Here is a 19,126-nt window from a genome sequence, read left to right on the forward strand (position 1 = left end):
GTTTCTTCGGCTTTATGAATGGCTTGAAGTTGTTCATAGTATTTTATAAGTTTACTCCCATTGAGAAATCCTTCTATCTAGACTCCATCAAGGGTTTCTAGGCGTGCTACTCCACGAGTCGTGAGTTTATAGATCTTGAAATGACCCATCTATTTTCTTTGAGGTTATGAAATAGTTAAGAACGAAATTAACTTGATCTTGGACAATGCTTAGCCAATTGTTAAAAAAGCCCCATGCCTCGCGTGAAAAAGGCTGAGGCCCAAGGATCTTTACACACTGCCTCCGCCCTCCAAATTTTAGGGAGAGATGGACTTACTAGGTGAAAATATTTGTTTTGTTTTTTAAAAAAGTAGTGTGTAAAGGCCCTCGCCCAAGTTAGTGGACTTACTAAGGTAAAGAAAATTGTTTTGTTTTTAAAAAAAGTAGCCCTTGCCGACACTACGAAAAATTTCAAAAAACCCTGTGATTCTTATCATAGCAGGATCTTCGCTTTCGGGATTCATCTGTGGGGGGCAACAGTAACCTGCCGAACCTGTGGTTGCTTTGCTCCTCTTCTTGAAAGCAGGTTGCCTCCCCTCAATCTAGGGGTTTTCACTGAGATTTGTGCAGGTTGCAAGTTAACATTGCTTGCGAACCCTAACATTTTTCTTTTACCCTCGTCTTGACGAGACACCTCCATCCGTTTCCGCGGGTTGCAGAAGATCTTTGAGCAGAAGATCGAAGACAGAGAAAATCTTTGCAGTGCCATCGATTCAATTCAGAGCTAGAGTTCTCATAGAATAGCCACGGAGGCAGACGACCAGAGCGACATGGCTGCTGCTGCCGAAGGTACGGCGGCAGTGGCCCCTGGTGCAGCCAATACCATCAGCACACCTAGCCTGATCGGCCAGTCTGTCATCCCCCTGGTGAACAAGCTCCAAGACATCTTTTCTCAGCTGGGGAGCACGTCCACCATTGATCTTCCACAGGTTGCTGTGGTTGGAAGCCAGAGCAGTGGGAAATCCAGTGTACTTGAGGGCCTGGTCGGTCGTGATTTCTTGCCGCGAGGGTCGGACATCTGCACCCGGCGCCCTCTGGTCTTGCAGCTCATTCAGATAACCCGAAGAGCTGATGACAAGTCCGAGGTTGTTGAATGGGGTGAGTTCTTGCATGTTCCAGGGAAGCGTTTCACGGATTTCTCTCTAATTCGCAAGGAGATTGAGGTAAGGCCTGCTTGTAGCCTTTCAGATGTGGAATTTGACATGTATACCAGTGTTGAGTGTGTGCACAAAGGGTGCATAGTTTCTCATGTATTGGAATATCAGGCGTAGGAGGGTTGGAGTTGTCCAAGGGGGATATAAGGAGTTTTTTCTGTATCCATACTGGGTCTCACCATTGCTAATGGACATCGAGGGGCTGAACTTACATTATTTCTTCTTAAAAAATGAATGGCAAAAAGCATGCTGTTATAAGAGCCTAGATCAGGTATGCCTTGTATGCAACATAGGCTGTTCTCTTGTGTGTACTTGATCTCTTGTATGTGCTCATACTTTTGCACATGTTCTCTCACATATGCCCATGCAGGTGCATTTTGATATGTTCAATGTTTGCTCATGTGAACACATTGCACATGTGTGTGCATTTTGGTCCTTATAAGTGTACACATGGTCATGAGAAATGCAACATTGCTTGCAGGCTGAGACTGAGCGGGAACTAGGATCAAATAAAGGCATATCTGACAAGCAGATCCGGCTGAAAATTTTTTCTCCCAATGTTTTGACCATTACTTTGGTGGATTTGCCTGGCATCACTAAGGTTCCAGTAGGCGACCAGCCGAGTGACATAGAGTCCCGTGTGAGAACGATGATTCTCTCCTACATTAAGCACGATACATGTGTTATATTGGCAGTGTCTCCAGCTAATGCTGATCTTGCAAACTCGGATGCCCTTCAAATGGCAAGGGTAGCAGATCCAGACGGTACTGATTTGTACACTTCTCATGTTTCATGTTGGTTGTGATACATTCTCATTTATCACTTGTTATTTGAAGTATGTTGTCCATCAATTTTGAATCTGATTTGGTAGTATCTAAACTTGACAGGTTCTCGGACGATTGGTGTAATCACAAAGGTTCTGTAATCCCCCCTTTCCACCCCCCCATCCCTCTGCTTTCTTTCCCTTTTCCTTTCCCTTTCCCTTTTGCAAGAGCAATCTAACATCAGACTTTGAGCTGATCTTGATAACTTAGAGTCTTGTTTTTTGATAACAGTTGGATATAATGGATAGAGGAACTGATGCACGGAACTTCCTTTTGGGAAGCGTTATTCCTCTACGGCTTGGCTATGTCGGAGTGGTGAATCGAAGTCAAGAGGTAAATCTGGCCTTCTCATAGATTCTACATGCCTTATTTCACCCATTCCACATCTAAGGAAAAGAGTTAATTATGTACACTTTATAGATGCTTCAAGATGTGAGATGAGTATCGTTAGCATTAGTGGCTAGTTTGTCACTATAAGTAAAGGTTGAATTCTTGCCTTTTCATTTGTCCTTACCCTTTGCCATAAAGGTGTGCTTAGGATTGCTAGAGGCCAAAAAATTGGTCTTTTGTGTGCTCCTCTTGAAGCAATTATCCCGCAAGTTTATCAAATGATATCAAAGGGAGACAAAGAGTGCAAAGTGATAGACGTTAGTTGTCTATCATAAGTTTTCTCATCAATGTTGAGAAGTTGTTTTCTTAAATCTTTGATCTTTGTGAGTTGATTAGTCGTATCATCGCCGTTTAGCATCTTTAATTGTGATAGCTGATTTCTCAAGAACAAAACTCGCGCTTCATTGGATATCGATACATTCTTAGCAAAGTGTCCTAGGCATACTTTTGTTAGCATTGGTTGCGCGAGGATGGAGCACGTGCAATCTTAAATCTTTGATCTTGATCTTTGTGAGTTGATTAGTCATAGCATCACCTTTCGGCATCTTTAATTGCTCATGCTTGGAAGTTCTTCTTGTCAAGCTTCTCGCTCACAGTTTGGGATAGACTATCTGACATTGTTACGTGCAATAACTTTCATCTACACCAAATATGGTATTCCATAGGGCAAACAGAACTTGTAGTAACTTCTCCACTCACAACAATAATCTTACAATCTCCAATGATTTCTTTAACAAATACATATATAAGTACCAATGATATTGTAAACTTGTTATGTATGTGAATCAATCACATCAACATATATCTGGCATACATGTGCAGATCCCAAAAGCTTTGTGCAAGTGTCTTAGGCATTTTGTTAGCGTTCATGGTGTGAAGATGGAGCATGTGCAAAGAGAGAGATGGAGGTTCAAACCTATGATAAGTTGGTGCACATAGATAGAGAGAATAAGAGGGAGAGAGAGATAGAGATGCGATAGCAAACAAGAGAAAAGATTGCACAACTCAAATGATGCTCAATGTAATTGAACCACCCAAGTACATGCTTTTATACTTCTTTGAGGTATCATCGTGAGAACTCTACTTTGAAGGTAGCCTTGGAGAATCAGCTCTCCAACCTGAAGACTGCCGATACTCCAACATCATGGATTCTGTTAGGTAGTTCATAACCATTCAGAAGTAGTTGGTCTCTTTGGGGAGCAAACCTTCCCACGAGGACTTTGTCAATTGGCTCCTCGCCAAATTGCCTGAGACTTTCTTTGCGTTTTGTGATTCCATATCACTTCTTTCTTCTACTCCTGATCTACATACCATGGTTGGCATGCTTCAGGATATGGCCATGAGAAAGACGACTAGCTAGGGTACTTTTGAGACCCTTCTTCAGGCTAAGGGCAAAAGGAAATGGCAGTCCAAGGTTTCCACGAGCAATAAAGGTGACCACAAACCTGCCAACGATCTCACTCGTAAGGATTGTTGCATTCACATTCACCTTGATTGTCGCAAGAAGAAGAGAGACGGTGGTTCTGCTAAGAAACCCCCCAATCAATTCTCTTTATCCACCAACCAAACTCAAAAATCCTCTTCCACCAAGGAGACTGTCTTCATCGGTATTGAGGAGCTTCCCTCTGACACTCATGTTCCTTTTGCCTCACGTCTTACGGATTGGGTGGACTCTTGACAGGATCATTCTTCATGACATTTATCCTAGCTCTTCGACGGTGTCCATTGGTGATGCTTCCAACTTGGAGGCCTCTTCGGTTGGTAATGTGTGACTTAAACTGTCCCTTGGGCTGGCGCCTTCTACCATTCAAGATGTGCTTCATGTTCCCAAGCTTTCTAGCAGTCTACTCTTAATTTTTTGGATTGAGGAGAAAGGATATGGTGTCTACTTCGATAGTTTTGTCCTTGAGATCATCAACACCAGCACCTTGCATATTGTTGCCACAGGTATAGGAAGGTGGTCTTTATCGGTTGAAGGACTTTGGTTGTTACATGCACTGAGGTTGATCGTGATAATGCACAACAGGGCCTTCTTTATACCTTTATGTGGTGAGAATCTTTAGCATCCAATTCAGAGATTAGAGAGAAGAGAATGAGAGAGTGAAGTAGACAACACCTTATTGGGTCCCAAATAACCATTGAAGCCCCCCCCCCCCCTCTTTGCGGGCGGCTTGGCAAGCAAGAGTATTTGCTTATATTATTCTTTGGAGAATGCTGTACAATGCTTGAGTAAACAAGCGATATGAATGCCCAACGCAAGGACGAGGAAGACCGTATGTCGGTTGAGTATCCACCAATCCAAGGCTTTGCTGATGACTCTTCGGGCCACTGACGCAAGTCCAGATAGTTGTAGGATTGCACATGTGCTGGCTGAATGTTGAAGAGGATCTTCCTTGACAGCCTGGAGATGATTGGATGATTATCTGCTGCCTGGACTTGCTGAATACTTGAATGATGGAATGGTAATGATGCGACTGCTTTTATATGCCATTAGGCTGCTGGTTGGCCAGTTGGAGGCTGTTGGCCAGTTTTGGTGGACATGAAAAATGCCTAAAATCAGCATTAAATGCTACGCATAGATCTTGCTACCCACCATGCTGTTGACTGATTGCTCCATGACACAATTGGTTGCCTAGGGACAAATAGCTAATGGCCGACAGGGGTCATGAGGCTTCCTCATGCTGTCGGTTGCCTCCAGAAGGGGTTCAGGGCTGTAAAACAGCCCTTAACCTGACTGTCTACTAAACCACCAACCATGGGCTGGTCAACTATGTTTTTTACATGCCTTTATTGCAAACCTAGGCTAAGGTTGACTCTACATGCACTTACCTGTGAATTCTCCAAGTGGGTTAAGAGGATCGACTCTCGACTGACCTCTTAAGGTTCGGAGGTTGACCTTTGTAGCTCGTGCTTGACCGTCCTTGGATTGAGGGCTCACAATGGGGTCATGGCGTACGACAAATATTCCTATAAAAAGGTACTACTTGTGCACAAATGTTGCGCTGAAGATCATGCCAGCGTCACTGTGTACCCCAATGCAGGGTGCACGTGACATTAGATGTTGAGCAATCTTGATGTACTCTCGGATTCTCGGATCCTTATTCTCACGGACAGCCAGAGTGCCTTGGCGTTGGCTTGAACTTCATCCTTTAATGGCACGACCAAACATATTGATGTCCACTTTTACTTCGTTCGTGAGCTGGTTGCCGATGGCATCATGACACGGGAGTATTGTCCTTCTCAGGACCTTGCTGATCTCAGCACCAAACCTCTTCCTTGAGATATTGTTGATCAGTTCCTTAACTGTATGGGAGTCGGACCCCCGTGCTCGAGCTGAGAGGAGGTGTTGGACATGTCATCTCCAGCCCATTTTACTGCATTTTACGTCCCTTTTTATACAAATATTTATCTGATGTAATTAGGGATTTTCAGCTATTTTATAGCTTAGTTTTAGGCATTATTATTTGTCCAAATTAGTAGCTTTTTGCTACAGCTGACTGGCTCTACAGATATGCATATAAGCATGGACATTGTTCATTCAGAATTCATTCAATACATTTCAGATCTTGGCTGTCTACTTTCTCTTGTTTGATCTCTACTTGCTTCCACTTCATATTCACATATTCTCACACACCCTAAATTACAAGTTGTTGGAGAGTTTTCGAATTAGGGCTGGTCACATACAATGTATGTGGTCCTACGAGTAGGAGTGGGAACAAAAATTAACAGTAGTAGAATGGGTCATGAAGGTTTACGAGTAGAAATAAGGCCAATTGTTGGTCATGGAGTTCTTTTTGCCGTGCATGTGTGTTCTTGCATATACTCATGCACTTACCCTCTGGTGCTTCCTCGGCGACATTGCCTACAGGCGTGCCTATGAGCGGGCGTCTACGGGCGATTAAAAACTATAAGGATCAGGGCCTATGGCTAGTTTGGGGAAAAAAAACTAATATACTATACACCTTTCCATTAGTATAATGTCACAAATATGCGAAGATGAGTTGTGGTGCATGTGCATGTGTGTGTGTGTGTGTGTACTAAAAGCAGAGACACAACCTTGGGGACCGAAAAAGGGGCCCATTCCCCCTGTTGGATATTCTTTTATTTCAAAAGTCTGGTACATTTCTTATGGAGGCATCGTCCTCAAATTTTGTGTCACACACAATCAAACAGTACCAGGTTTTTGAGGAAGAGGTAAGCTCCTCAATTAGTTTAGGGAGTGACTCTAGCAGTTTTGGATCTTTTTTGTGATCATGTAATGCAAGCTTCCTAGAGCTGTACATGGAGTTGGTGATATAAATTGTCATTATGTTCTTAAAAAATTTGCATGCATTTTGTTTAGGAAAAACTAATTGGTGTCGTTGGTTTATAATGGTGTTTGCTCAGTATAGGTTAGCTTGTATCAAATGAAAAGTCACTGATATTTGGCTTTATGTTTGGGCTTGTGAGAACAGGACGTCCTTGGAAACAAAAGTATTCGTGATGCTATTGCTTATGAAGAAAATTTCTTCCGTACTCGTCCGGTTGGTTGGTTGTGGTTTTTGGAATTTTGGAGTTCAAAACCTTCCCCTCCCTTTGATTAGGGGCAAAATTCTATGTTCAAATGTAATTTTGTTTTGGCAGGTGTATCACAACTTGGCTGATCGTTGTGGCATCTCTCAGCTAGCAAAGAAGCTGAACAATGTACTTAATTGTCAACACATTCTTCTTTTACTATGTATGCGCGTGCATGTGTTCTTATAAACGCGGCATCATATGAGCTTGATTCTTCAAGGAGTCTTGTTTTGCTTGTAGATTCTGGTGCAGCATATCAAGGCTATCTTACCTGATATGAAGACTCGGATTAACACTCAAATGGTCACCTTAGCAAAAGAGCTTGCTAGCTATGGTGAACTTACAGACTCAAAAGTGAGTAGTTTGCTTGCTGCATGCTTGTTGATGAGGGTTTGTGAATCCATGCAATCCGACCTGATTTTACTTTGAATATCTCAGTCAGGTCAAGGTGCACTGCTGCTTCATATCATCACAAGGTATTCTCAAGGTAAGGCCTTGCTTATTTGTGATGTAATGAGGCTTGGTACATCTTCGTCCCTGTTCGAGGGATAAATGAGGAGTTGGAGAGGCTAGATTGCTTGTCGACAAGCGGCCATGATGGGACCCTAGTCGGGCAGGGATGGATCTGTATCCAGCCTGAGCAACTATTTGTTGTGAGCTGAATTTGATCCAAATTCTTGGTGGGATTAGGGTTTGCTGCCATAGTTGATGGAAAGAATGAGGAGATGTCAACATCAGAGCTGTCAGGAGGAGCTCGAATACATTATATTTTCCAGAACATATTTGTGAAAAGTTTAGATGTAAGTTCTGGGTATACTGCATTCCTGTTTTTGGACAGGTCAAAGCAATGGTTTGCGTACGCATGTCTCTAATCCTATTTTTTCTGTTTATGTGCCCAGGAGGTAGACCCTTGTGACGACATGACAGATGAGGACATTCGTACAGCCATTCAAAATGCCACAGGACCGAAGAATATAATCTTTGTTCCAGAGGTTTGTGGCAAGTCAGTTTTTGCACTTTATGCTTTGTTGACCTTCCAACTGTAGAAAGGAACAAACTTGCATCTCAGTTGTTAGGTTTTTGTGAGGCTTCTTGATAAGGGGCTCAAGGGATGTGCAATCAGCTTGTTTGCTTTGTTGACCTTCCAACTGTAGAAAGGAACAAACTTGCATCTCAGTTGCTAGGTTTTTGAGGCTTCTTGATCGAGTTAAGGGGCCAAGGGATGTGCCATCAGCTTGTGGGCCGTGTCTTGCTCAACATCATTAAGAATGGTTTGAAAACACATTGTGTTGTGAGATAAAGAAGTGGGGTCCACATCTTCCTATTGTTTCTTCTTCTCCAATGCTTGGGCCTTATGGATGACAGTGAGGAAAAGCATGGACAATGGAGGCAGTGGAAGGATTATTTCAAAATGAAGCTGAGGTGGCTTGGTGCTAGGCCAGATAGAATGCCTTTTATTTCATTGAGCATTAGGGGTGTGCCTCATGGTGATTGTCAGACTCCAAAATTTAGCCCAAGGTAAACATAGGAGTCAATCACTCCCTTATATACGGTGAATATGTTCCTGTGCGCTATAACTAGATGTAAGGATATGTCACATGCGTGGAAGCCTTGCTGTACTGATCCACAGCCTTATTTGATTAAGAACAAGATGCTAATTAAACATGAGTAAGACAGAGAAGAGAGAAGAAGAGAGAGAGAGTTGGTGTCAGGTTTTCTTGTATTTATATGGTACAAAAGGTGAGTGAATGACTTTACATATTTAGGGCCCTTGTTCTACCCCAAAGGGGTGACCGCTGGCCTTCTACATGCCTCTGCTAACTGCTTGACTTCTTCAAAAGATGAACTGAACTGAATGAATGCAAATGATGGCTTTATGCTTATATACATGTTGAAGGTGCTGGTCGGCCACTTGCAATTTCTGCTGGCCAGATTTGGACAAAACATTCATAAGATAATTCTTTAAATGTTGCACTTCCTTAATTGCTCTGCCCACGCTGCTGGCTGACTCACAGGTGCTTGGCCGCCTGCAGCTTGAGTACCGTATGGGCTGGCGACTGGTTGATGATTGCTCCTTATGATTGCCGATGCCGACGCCGACGCCGTATTAATTAGGGATTCTGTTGTTCATGCTGATGAAGATTAGTCATGGCACAAGCGTGCATGTGACATTCCCTGTTGCTAAACTTGATGACCTTGCATCCTTTCTCCTTGGACTACTGACTTTGACTTTGACCTTCTACTTCTGACTTTGACACTTCTACTTTGATACTTTGTTTGAACACTTTCACTTATGATCTCCACTTTCAAGTCTTGCTGAAGAAATGAACATGTGTTCTACTGTTGTCCCTAGGGTCCACATGCTTGCTATCCCTTTCCCTTAACACAATGGTGGGTCACTTGCCAGAACGGATCACGCCTGTTGCCAGGCCTTCGGAACTGATCTGAGAGCTTAACGATGTGTTGGTTCTGAGTACATACCCCCAAAGAATGCTTTCCTTTAGCTTCGTGTGTTGCTACAGGCGTTCAGACCACTCCATCTGCTACCTTGGTTGCATTCTTCTGATGGATCTGTGCACCTTCTTGGGACTATGCTTAGTGGTTGAGTCTCAATGCTCTGATACCAATGTTGCATGCATGGATGCCTTGGTGTATTGATCCATAGCCCTAAGCCTGATTAAGAGCATGATGCTGAATAAACAAGATTAAGACAAAGGAGAGCGAAGTAGAGGGAGATAGTTGGTGTCGGGTTTTCTTGTATTTATATGGTACAAAAAGGTTTTACATAATTCAAGGCTCTTCCAAGGGGTGACCGCTAGCCTTCTACATTGTCTTTGTCTTGTGTTGTTTCCTAAGTGTTGTGTTATTTATTTACGAGACAATGCCCAAGTAGTGCTCACACCAGATGGGTGAATTACAACTTTTGTCTCAAATCACAAGGAGATTGTACTATAATATCTAGTTAAAATTGTGTGGCTCACTTTTATAACCCCAGATCTCCTACCTCCATATCATGACGTGTTAATTCTGCCTTCAAAGCACATCACTCAAAAGTAGACTCAACTTGGGAGATTCATATACCAATAGAAAGCTCATGTCAATTCCCAAATTTTAATTTTTTCGAAAAGAGATCCTTCTATTAGTTACCAAGAAAAACACCGTCAGGCTAAGTACAAAATCAACTCTATCAAGGGAGCCATAGTCAAGGTGACGAGAAAAAAAGGAGGGGTGCTCTTAATTCCTAAACTTGACAAAAATCTAAGTGCAATCTTGCCTCCATGAGGGTCTACTCACAAAGCTTCAAATCATCAACTCAACTTGGGAGAACATTGGGAGCTAGAAAGCTTGGCTAATTTCGAGCACCAAACGTACATAGGCTAATGAGGGCACTCATGACTTCAATACCAATAGAAAAGCTACGAAGGAAACTTTGGAGTTTAGCATTTAACGTTAGCATTGCTCATCTTGTCACGTGCACACCCATGCCTGTTAGCAGTCATCTCCTGTCTGTATATTACACCAGGGCCTCTATTATTGTGGGTGTGCCCGCCCGTTTTTGGTGTTTCCCAATTTTTCCTCTCTCTCCATGTATTTTCCCATTTTTTTCTGAGGTGTGGAGGGCTGTCGGCTGATTCTTGATGCTAGCTGATTGTCAATCTGCTACCCAACCTGATCTGGTGACCTAGTCGACTGTAGGTACCTGGTCGACGAGGGTTTCTTCTGGTCGTAGCATTCATATTGCTGGTCGTGAGCTTTTGCTGTTGTCGGCCTATTTTAGACTGGCCGACCAGCAACTTGGGGCCATATAAAATGGCCCCTTGCCCCCTACACTCTCCAGTTGTAGATCCAGGGTTTTCTTGTCTGTATATAACAGAGTTACACAGCTTCTCTCTCTCTCTCTCTCTCTCTCTCTCTCTCTCTCTCTCTCTCTCTCTCTCTTTCGTCTGCATTTTGCTCTCTACAGGAGTCGTCTTCATTTCCGTTGTGCATTCTGACATGGTATCAGAGCCCGAGGTGGCTTGAAGCTTGGAGACATTGGGACGTCGAGGGTTTGCTAATTTGAGGTGCTGATTGGAGATTGCTTGGGCTGTTCGGGACTTGGAGATTGGGTAGAAGGCGGCCATCACTGTTGGATAGCCACCTTGCATATTAGTTGCAGCCTCTTCTTCTTTTTTCCCACCCAACCTCCCTTCACAAGACCTTGTGAACCCTTGAGATGGCTGAGAAGCACGCGAAGATCCCAACACTCCCCACATTCCCGGTGGACTGATAGTTGGACGAGAAAAGCTACGACATATGGAAGGTAATAATGGAGTCCGTTTTGGAGTCTTATGACTTGCCTGATTTCATTGTTGTTGGTGTTCCACGGCCGGAGATGGAAGACGGGGAGTTTCTCTCTATACGGAAGGAACGCGAGGCTTAGGCACAGTTATGGGATCATGTCAATGCTCACATCCGTTCTTTCATGTTCCTAAATTAAACACCACAGGTGATCAACCATATAAAGCATATGACGCTGGCCAGAGGGATTTGGCAGCATTTGGCTTCCTGTACAACAGGGTATCACCCATGAAGAGGATCTCCTTGGAAGTTCAGGTGCGGGTGATGAATCCTGCAAAGTCATTGACGATGCGGGAGCACATCAACAAGCTGTAGGCTCTTTAGCAGGAGGTTCTCCAGGCAAGGAAAAAGATATCATCAGAGGATATGGCCATCACCAGTGTGGCAGGCTCAGCACCATCACGTGGGAGGAGCTTGTGCCAATGGTCTTGGACAAGGAAGAACGATTTATGAACCCTCCACAAGGCAGAGTATCTGAGGCCTTGACTGGCCAACGGTTAAAAGACCGTAACAACAACAAGGGCAAAGAGAAGTCTTCGTCGGAGAAGTCTTCTAAGAAGAAGCCCGATTCAGACCGTGAGAAACTGAAGGCCGAGCGGACCTGTAACAATTGTGGCAAGAAAGACTACTATTGGAGGAAGTGTCCCAAGCGGAATAATGAGAAGAGTGCTGATTCTTTAGCTTCAGTTGCAAAGACTCCAACTTTTGTGCACTTGGAGATTTTGGACATAGATGCTTCATCTTCTTCGAGCGAGGAGGCAGTTGGCTTCACCGCCAGGCATACTCGGGAGTGGATTCTTGATAGTGGTGCTTCCAGGCACATGACTCCCTCCCGTGAGTTCTTACAGGATTTTAACGATAGTCAGGTCGCATTTTCATTGGCGACAATTCCACCATACCGATTCATTGTGGGGACAGGATGGAGATCATTCCCGACGGCAGAGGGGGAAAGCATTCCTTTCGTGTTCTTTACATCCCTGCACTTGGTTTTCATCTGTTGTCAGTGCATGAGGTTTGCAAGACTGGCTTCCAGGTGGAGTTTGAGGAGCATTCTGTTGCTCTAAGGGACAAAGAAATAGGCCAGGTTGTTTGGGAAGGCGGAGTGGAGAACGGTATCTGCAAACTCTCAGCACTCTCCTCTCTTACAGGCACTCAGATCGGTGACTTGTGACACTTTTGATTTGGCCACTTGGAATGTGGATGCGCTGCAGTGAGCTTTTCGGGACCAGATGGTGGTTGGCTTGCCAGATGTTGGCAGCAAGCACGGACGTTGTAGTTCTTGCATTCGCGGTAAGCAGCACAGGGAATCTTTTCCGAAGAAGGCTTCCAAGCGGGCTTTTAAACCTTTGGAGTTGGTACACATTGACCTATGTGGGCCTATGTAGATCCCATCCTTGGGAGGTTCTTTGTATTTTATGCTGCTTGTTGATGATTGTAGCAGATTCACTTGGGTTTATTTCCTTTCCCAGAAGGACCAAGCTTTTGCTCGGTTCAACGAGTGGCATGTGATGGTGGAGAAAGAGTCTGGCTTGTAGATAAAGACTCTTTGGGCTAACAAAAGAGGAGAGTTTTCTTCCAATGCATTTGTGCAGTATTGTGCGGAACATGGCATCAAGCGGGAGCTGGCTAATATAGGTTCGCCTTCAGAGAATGGAGCGGTTGAGCGTAAGAACCGGACTATGGTGGAGATGGTGAGGACGATGTTGGAGCATCGTGATCTTCCTTGTTCACTTTGGGGAGAGGCTGTGGCTAGGGCTGTCCATATCCTCAACCGATCTCCGACGACTTCAATACCAAACATGACTCCCTTTGAGGCTTATTCTCCACTGTTGATGAGCCGCCACTTCTTGGAGACCCAGATGAGTCTGATGATGATTCCCAGTCGATTGTTCTAGCTAGACAGCCTCAGTCAGTTGAGGAGGATGCGGCTGGAGATGAGCCTCCTGTTGCTCCGCGTTCTGTTGGAGTACCCAGGTGGTTGTTAGACACCCTTCGGGAGTCGGGTGCTACGGAGCTTTCCTCCGAGTGGACCAGAGAGGATGGACCTCAAAGATCGTATAGAGTTCATGACAAAAGTCATTCGGCGGAGCTCTTACATGTAAACTATGCTTTGATGTCTCGTATCATGTGGGATAAAAGCCCACTTCCGTAAAGGAATCCCTTTCACAGGATACTTGGAGAAAAGCCATGCAGGTGGAGTTGGATGCCACAGAGTAGAATAAAACTTGGGAGTTGATTCCAAGGCCGTCAAAACGGTCAGTCATTGGTGTAAAGTGGGTCTTTAAGACCAAGTATACGTCAGATGGGTCGGTGGACAAACACAAAGCGAGAATTGTGGCTAAGTGTTATGCTCAGCGGCCTGGCATCGACTATGAGGATACCTTTGCACCGACAGCGAGGATGACCACGAGTTGGATCGTTCTTGCCCTTGCCTCTTCGCAGCGGTGGCCCGTGTATCAAATGGATGTGAAATCCGCGTTTCTTAATGGTGACTTGCAGGAGGAGGTATATGTTGAGCAGCCTCCATGCTTTGAGGTTCCAGGATCAAAGGAAATGGTTTACAGGTTGTAGAAGGCCTTGTATGGTCTTAAGTAGGCTCCCAAGGCTTGGAATCAAAAGATTGGTTCCTTCTTTCTACAAACTGGATTTCAAAGATCAATTGCAGATCCTAACTTGTATCTCTTTCCAGAACGCGGCATGGTCACGTTGATCATCCTTTATGCGGATGACCTCATTCTCATTGGCGGTCATGAGGAGCACATTGCAGTGACGAAGGCTGCCTTGTCAAAGGAGTTTGAGATGACCAATTTAGGCTTACTCCACTTCTTCTTGGGATTGGAGATCTAGCAGACCCAGAGGGGGTTCTTTGTCTCTCAACAACGGTATGTCGATGAGTTGCTCGAGGCCTTTGGGCTGGAGAACTGCAAACCTATCACGTCACCGATGGACCCAAACACGAAGCTTACAGCGAATGATCCTTGTGAGCCGGTTGATGCCTCTCTGTACCGAAAGCTCGTTGGTTCACTGATCTAGTTGCTGAACACCAGATTGGACTTGAGCTTTCCTATGGGGCTGTTGAGCTCGTTCATGCAAACGCCTTTGAGGTCTCATTGGGACGCAGGATTGCGGATCTTGCGGTATCTGCAGGGTACGAAGGATCTTGGACTCTTCTACGACATTGGAGGTGAAACGAAGGACGGAGTCCGACTCCAAGGTTGGAGTGACTCAGATTGGGGAGGAGATCCAAACACGAGGAGATCTACATCAGGGTACAGTTTTACCATCAGCTTAGGAGCTGTTTCATGGAGCAGCAAGAGGCAGCCAACTTCTGCTTTGTCGTCTACGGAGGCAGAGTATTGGACTGCTTGTGGCGCTGCTTGCGAGGTTGTGTGGCTGCGGAGGTTGCTTGGCGAGATTGGGGTTCCACAGAAGGAGCCCACACATAGAGATACAATATCACTTTGTTCGTGAGAAGATCTTGGCTGGTGACATCTTGTTTCTTTATTGTTCGACGGAGGACAATGCGGCAGACCTCTTCACGAAGTCTCTACCTCAAGCTATGCTCTGGCAGCACTCCAGCTCATTGGGGTTGGTTCCACATCCAGGAGCTGAGAGGGGTTGTTAGCAGTCATCTCCTGTCTGTATACTACACCAGGGCCTCTGTTGTGGGTGTACCCGCCCGTTTTTGGTGTTTCCCCATTTTTCCTCACTCTCCATGTATTTCCCATTTTTTTCTAGGGTGTAGAGGACTGTCGGCTGATTCCTAATGCTAGCCGACTGTTGATCTGCTACCCAACCTGATCTGGTGACCTAGCCGACTGCAGGTACCTGGCCGACCATGGTTTTTTCTAGTCGTGAGCATTCATATTGGTGGTCGTGAGCTTTTGCTGCTGTCGGCCTGTTTTAGACTGGCCGACCAGCAGCCTGGGGCCATATAAAATGGCCCCTTACCCCCCCCACTCTCCAGTTGTAGATCCGGGATTTTCTTGTCTGTATATAGCAGAGTTACACAGCTTCTCTCTCTCTCTCTCTTTCATGTGCGTTTTGCTCTCTACAGCAGTTGTCTTCATTTTTGCTGTGCATTCCGACAATGCCATGGCTAATCTTCAACATGAACAACAAAATCCGTGATTAATACAACACTTAGGACAAAATTAGCATCAGCATCAGCATCAACAAAGTCAAGCAGTCAACAGAGCCCCCCCCATCCTCATAACTTGCTAGGTGCAGTAGTTTGCACCGATGCAAGAGGTGAGAGAATGCCATGAGAAGGGAGCCTTTTATAACATCAAGGCCCTTTTACACACGGGGATACAAAAACACAGAAATCTGACACACATGATTATTACATCTCATTTTGGGGACCCACACACAAAACTAGGAAAAAAGAAAATTTTGGAAGTTAATAAACTTCCCCTTGTATGTCGAATGACCTTTTTCAGCAATGTTTTCATGCCATTGCTGCTACCAATTTTGGAGAAAACCGCAAATTTTTGTGATTTCATGGGCTTTAATTTGATGAAATTTTCCACCAATTTTTTATGATTGCTGAAGCTTCAATTTGGCCAATCTTGCCCCAGTTTTTGAAAATCCCCAAATTTGTGTATGCAAGAACTTTGATTTGATGTTTTCACCTACTTTTTGAAAAACCTAATTTGTTGCTGACATGGATATCTGCAGATACAGTTGGGAGAGCTGCTGAGCATTGAAGTTGGTGCATGCCTAGATGTTTGTTGCAGAGTTTTCAATTGATTTGGGCTTCTGCTATGCTTGATGACGTGTTGACTGTGGTGCTGAATGGCAGCAGCAGCTGGGCTGGGCGACGATGGTGATGGTAGCAGGTGATGAGGGTGATGATGACTGCGGCGGATGGCATCGGGTGGCAGAAGCAGCTGATGGACGCATGGGCGAGAAGTGTGGCGCATGTTGGCAGCTGAGACAGTTTCTGTAGCAACTTGGTGGTGCTCACGGGCAACTGATAACAGTTGAAGTCTTGATGCAGTGCGCAGCAGCTGTGAAGGGCGTGATGACTGCCGGTGACTGCGGAGGAAGCGTTGCAGCACGAACTGAGATGCAGGCGGCGATAATGGACTGAGCAGCTCGCCTTTGGTTGCCAATAGATGGACAACAGCTCTAAGAGGTGAAAACCCTAAAAATAGAAAAACCCTAGAAAGGCTAACCCTAGCTCTGATACCAATTGTTGCATTTTAGGGTTAGAGTTTACATAGGCTAAGGTGGATGAAAGATATCCATGGTGGCAGTGTGTGCGGAGGTAGTGAGAGGGATGGCGACCCTCAAGAGAGAGAGAGAGACAATGCTCAGATTGTTGCACGACTCAATCATGATTAGATTAATGATTTTGTAAATCCTTCACCAAGCACAATGCTTTTATAGGCTTTAGACTTATCTTTTGACTCAATCACACACACTGATACATTGACACATGGCACGTGTTGACATCATTGCTTACTACATACACACACATAATATCTAACCTTTAGAGGTTGTTCACACACATAGGCACACTTACACTAAGGGGTGGTTTAGACACATAAAGGGCTGTATTACACACACACAGCTCGGAATCCCAACATGGGTGTCTTGGTGAGTTAAAACTTGATGTAGGGTGTTGTTGGTCGAGTCCCTATATCAGGCCCAACATGAGAGTATGGGTGTTGGTGCCATTGTCTCCCTGAAAGCAAACCTTGGTCTCTGATTCTTTCGCAAAGACCATGCTTTTGTGAGCCCTTGAGCCATGCTCATATGTGAGCTTCTGAGCCATTATCATACTAGAGCTCTAAATCTGAAGCGAAGAGCATGCCCTGCTCTTGCTATAGTGGAGTACATGGCCCAACTCATTATGACTATTGAAGAGTTTTCTCAAGCATCTCCACCTTTGCTCCAAAGGGGGGTTTGTTGGGATTCAGTGACTCATGTGTTTGTCCCCCCTCGTGTGTGAACCCCTATTCTTGCTATAGTGGAGTACATGGTATAGTCTGGAGGCTCATTACAACTATTGAAGGTTTTCTCATGAATCTCCACCTTCTGTTTGAAGGGGGGGTTTGTTGGGATTCCAAGTCTTGTATGTCCCCTCATGTGTGATCCATTGTTTGTGCGTTCGTATGTTTGTGTGTGTGAACAGTCCCTAAGAGGGTTATGCTAGTAGTGAGGGCAGAGACGGGCAGATATCTCTACATTGCTATGTGCTATTTTGCTCCTGGTACATCAGTGTATGCATCACCTAGCGGGCAGTCTCCCTTTTCTATTTTGGATGATGACATTTGGGAGTTCTCCAGGGATATGGTGACATCATTCTCCTGGGGGACTTCAATGCCAGGACCGCCCATAACTAGACAGTATTTTATGATACCTCAGAGGAGATGTTGAGGGAGCTTGATGTTAGGGATATGGGCCTATCTAGACTCTTCACAGGATGAGGAACATACAGTGTATGGGCGGTATTTGATAGACATGGGGACTGCACATGGATTGGCCATCCTGAATGGCCTACAGAGATTCCTGACATCGGGCGGTTTCACTAGCTTTCCACATAGGCATGGTGCTAGTACAGTGGACTATGTTATGGCTCAGCCCAGTCTCATTCTCTCTTTTCAGGATTTTATGGTAGGCACTAGGCCGGTTGGAATAGTAGTGGATCATGCTATCTTGTCCTTCACTCTCACATTTCAGTTCAGCACCGCTCCATTGGGACAGGTCTCCACACACACTCGTTATACCTTTACGAGGGACACTGACACCGTGTACACGGATGAGATATACAGACGCTTATGTGCCGAGGAGCCGGGACAGCCATTAGATGAGCTCACTCAGATATTGATAGAGACGCTTCATGCTGCAGCATCAGAGGCATATCCCCATAGTCAGCCTACATGGAGACGATCTGGGAACATGCCCTAGAACAGTTGGTATGATGAGGAGTGCAGAGAGATGAGGATCAGATTACAGAGAGAGGTGCTCATGGGTGTTACCACTCACAGACAGTCACGGATTACCTTTCGGCACCTAGTGCGACGGAAGAAGAGAGCTTATCTTGCTCAGTTAGAGAGGGATTTGTATTAGTTATTTATGAGTTAGGACTCAGGCGAGGCATGGAGACTATTCCATGAGCATTCACCATCACCAGCCATTACCTCCACAGAGATTTGGGGTGAGTATGCAGCATCCTTGTACATAGCAGCAGGACAGCCGCCCTTGCCAGACCCATCGGCGGAGCCATGCCCAGAGACATGTGCTTTCTTTATTGCTGAGATGGTAAGGAAAGCTATTGACAGGATGAGGACTGGGAGAGCATATGATCATGATGGTTTGGTAGCAGAACACTTTATTCATGCCAAAGATATGCTTGCAGAGCTTATTGCTATGATGTTTAACCGAGCCATGTGTGAGGGTTTTCCTGAGACTTGGAATATGTCCATGATTGTGCCTATCTTCAAGTCAAGGGATCCCATGCTTCTTGGGAATTATCGTACCATGATGATTGGTCACACATTGGCTAGATTATATGCATCTATTCTTGAGCAAGAGTTGAGTAGATGGGCAGAGAGAGAGGGCATACGTGCATCAGAGCAGGCAGGGTTCAGGAGAGGTTTCTCCACTCTTGACCATATCTTGACACTCAGAGCTATTATTGAGGAGGGCAGATTATATGGCAGGAGGATTTATTGTTGCTTTGTGGATTTCCGCAAAGCTTTTGACACAGTACTGAGAGCCAGACTGATGCGCAGACTACAGGAGATGGGAGTGCCCACAGAGCTGATTTGGGGAATCATGGCGTTATACAGGACAGTTGTGGGGCACGTACGT

The 19,126-nt window shown here is 45.0% G+C and overlaps 1 protein-coding gene across 1 annotated transcript in view; it reads left to right on the plus strand.

Moving 5' to 3' along the window:
• The first annotated feature begins 437 nt into the window (after nucleotides 1-437).
• The window catches only part of LOC147630795 (dynamin-related protein 3A-like), a 63,021-nt gene continuing 44,332 nt past the window's right edge, over nucleotides 438-19,126 (plus strand). The window contains exons 1-10 of the mRNA XM_086810781.1: nucleotides 438-1,202; nucleotides 1,675-1,957; nucleotides 2,081-2,109; nucleotides 2,249-2,350; nucleotides 6,862-6,930; nucleotides 7,031-7,090; nucleotides 7,202-7,315; nucleotides 7,400-7,448; nucleotides 7,652-7,761; nucleotides 7,861-7,953. Of these exons, the coding sequence (XP_086666907.1) occupies nucleotides 810-1,202; nucleotides 1,675-1,957; nucleotides 2,081-2,109; nucleotides 2,249-2,350; nucleotides 6,862-6,930; nucleotides 7,031-7,090; nucleotides 7,202-7,315; nucleotides 7,400-7,448; nucleotides 7,652-7,761; nucleotides 7,861-7,953 (1,302 nt within the window). The 5' untranslated portion in view covers nucleotides 438-809. The remainder of the gene's footprint in view (nucleotides 1,203-1,674; nucleotides 1,958-2,080; nucleotides 2,110-2,248; nucleotides 2,351-6,861; nucleotides 6,931-7,030; nucleotides 7,091-7,201; nucleotides 7,316-7,399; nucleotides 7,449-7,651; nucleotides 7,762-7,860; nucleotides 7,954-19,126) is intronic.

The sequence above is a fragment of the Cibotium barometz genome, chromosome 16 (genome assembly GCF_041138505.1).
Source record: "Cibotium barometz isolate CiBa-2024 chromosome 16, ASM4113850v1, whole genome shotgun sequence".
NCBI classification, from domain to species: Eukaryota; Viridiplantae; Streptophyta; class Polypodiopsida; order Cyatheales; family Cibotiaceae; genus Cibotium; species Cibotium barometz.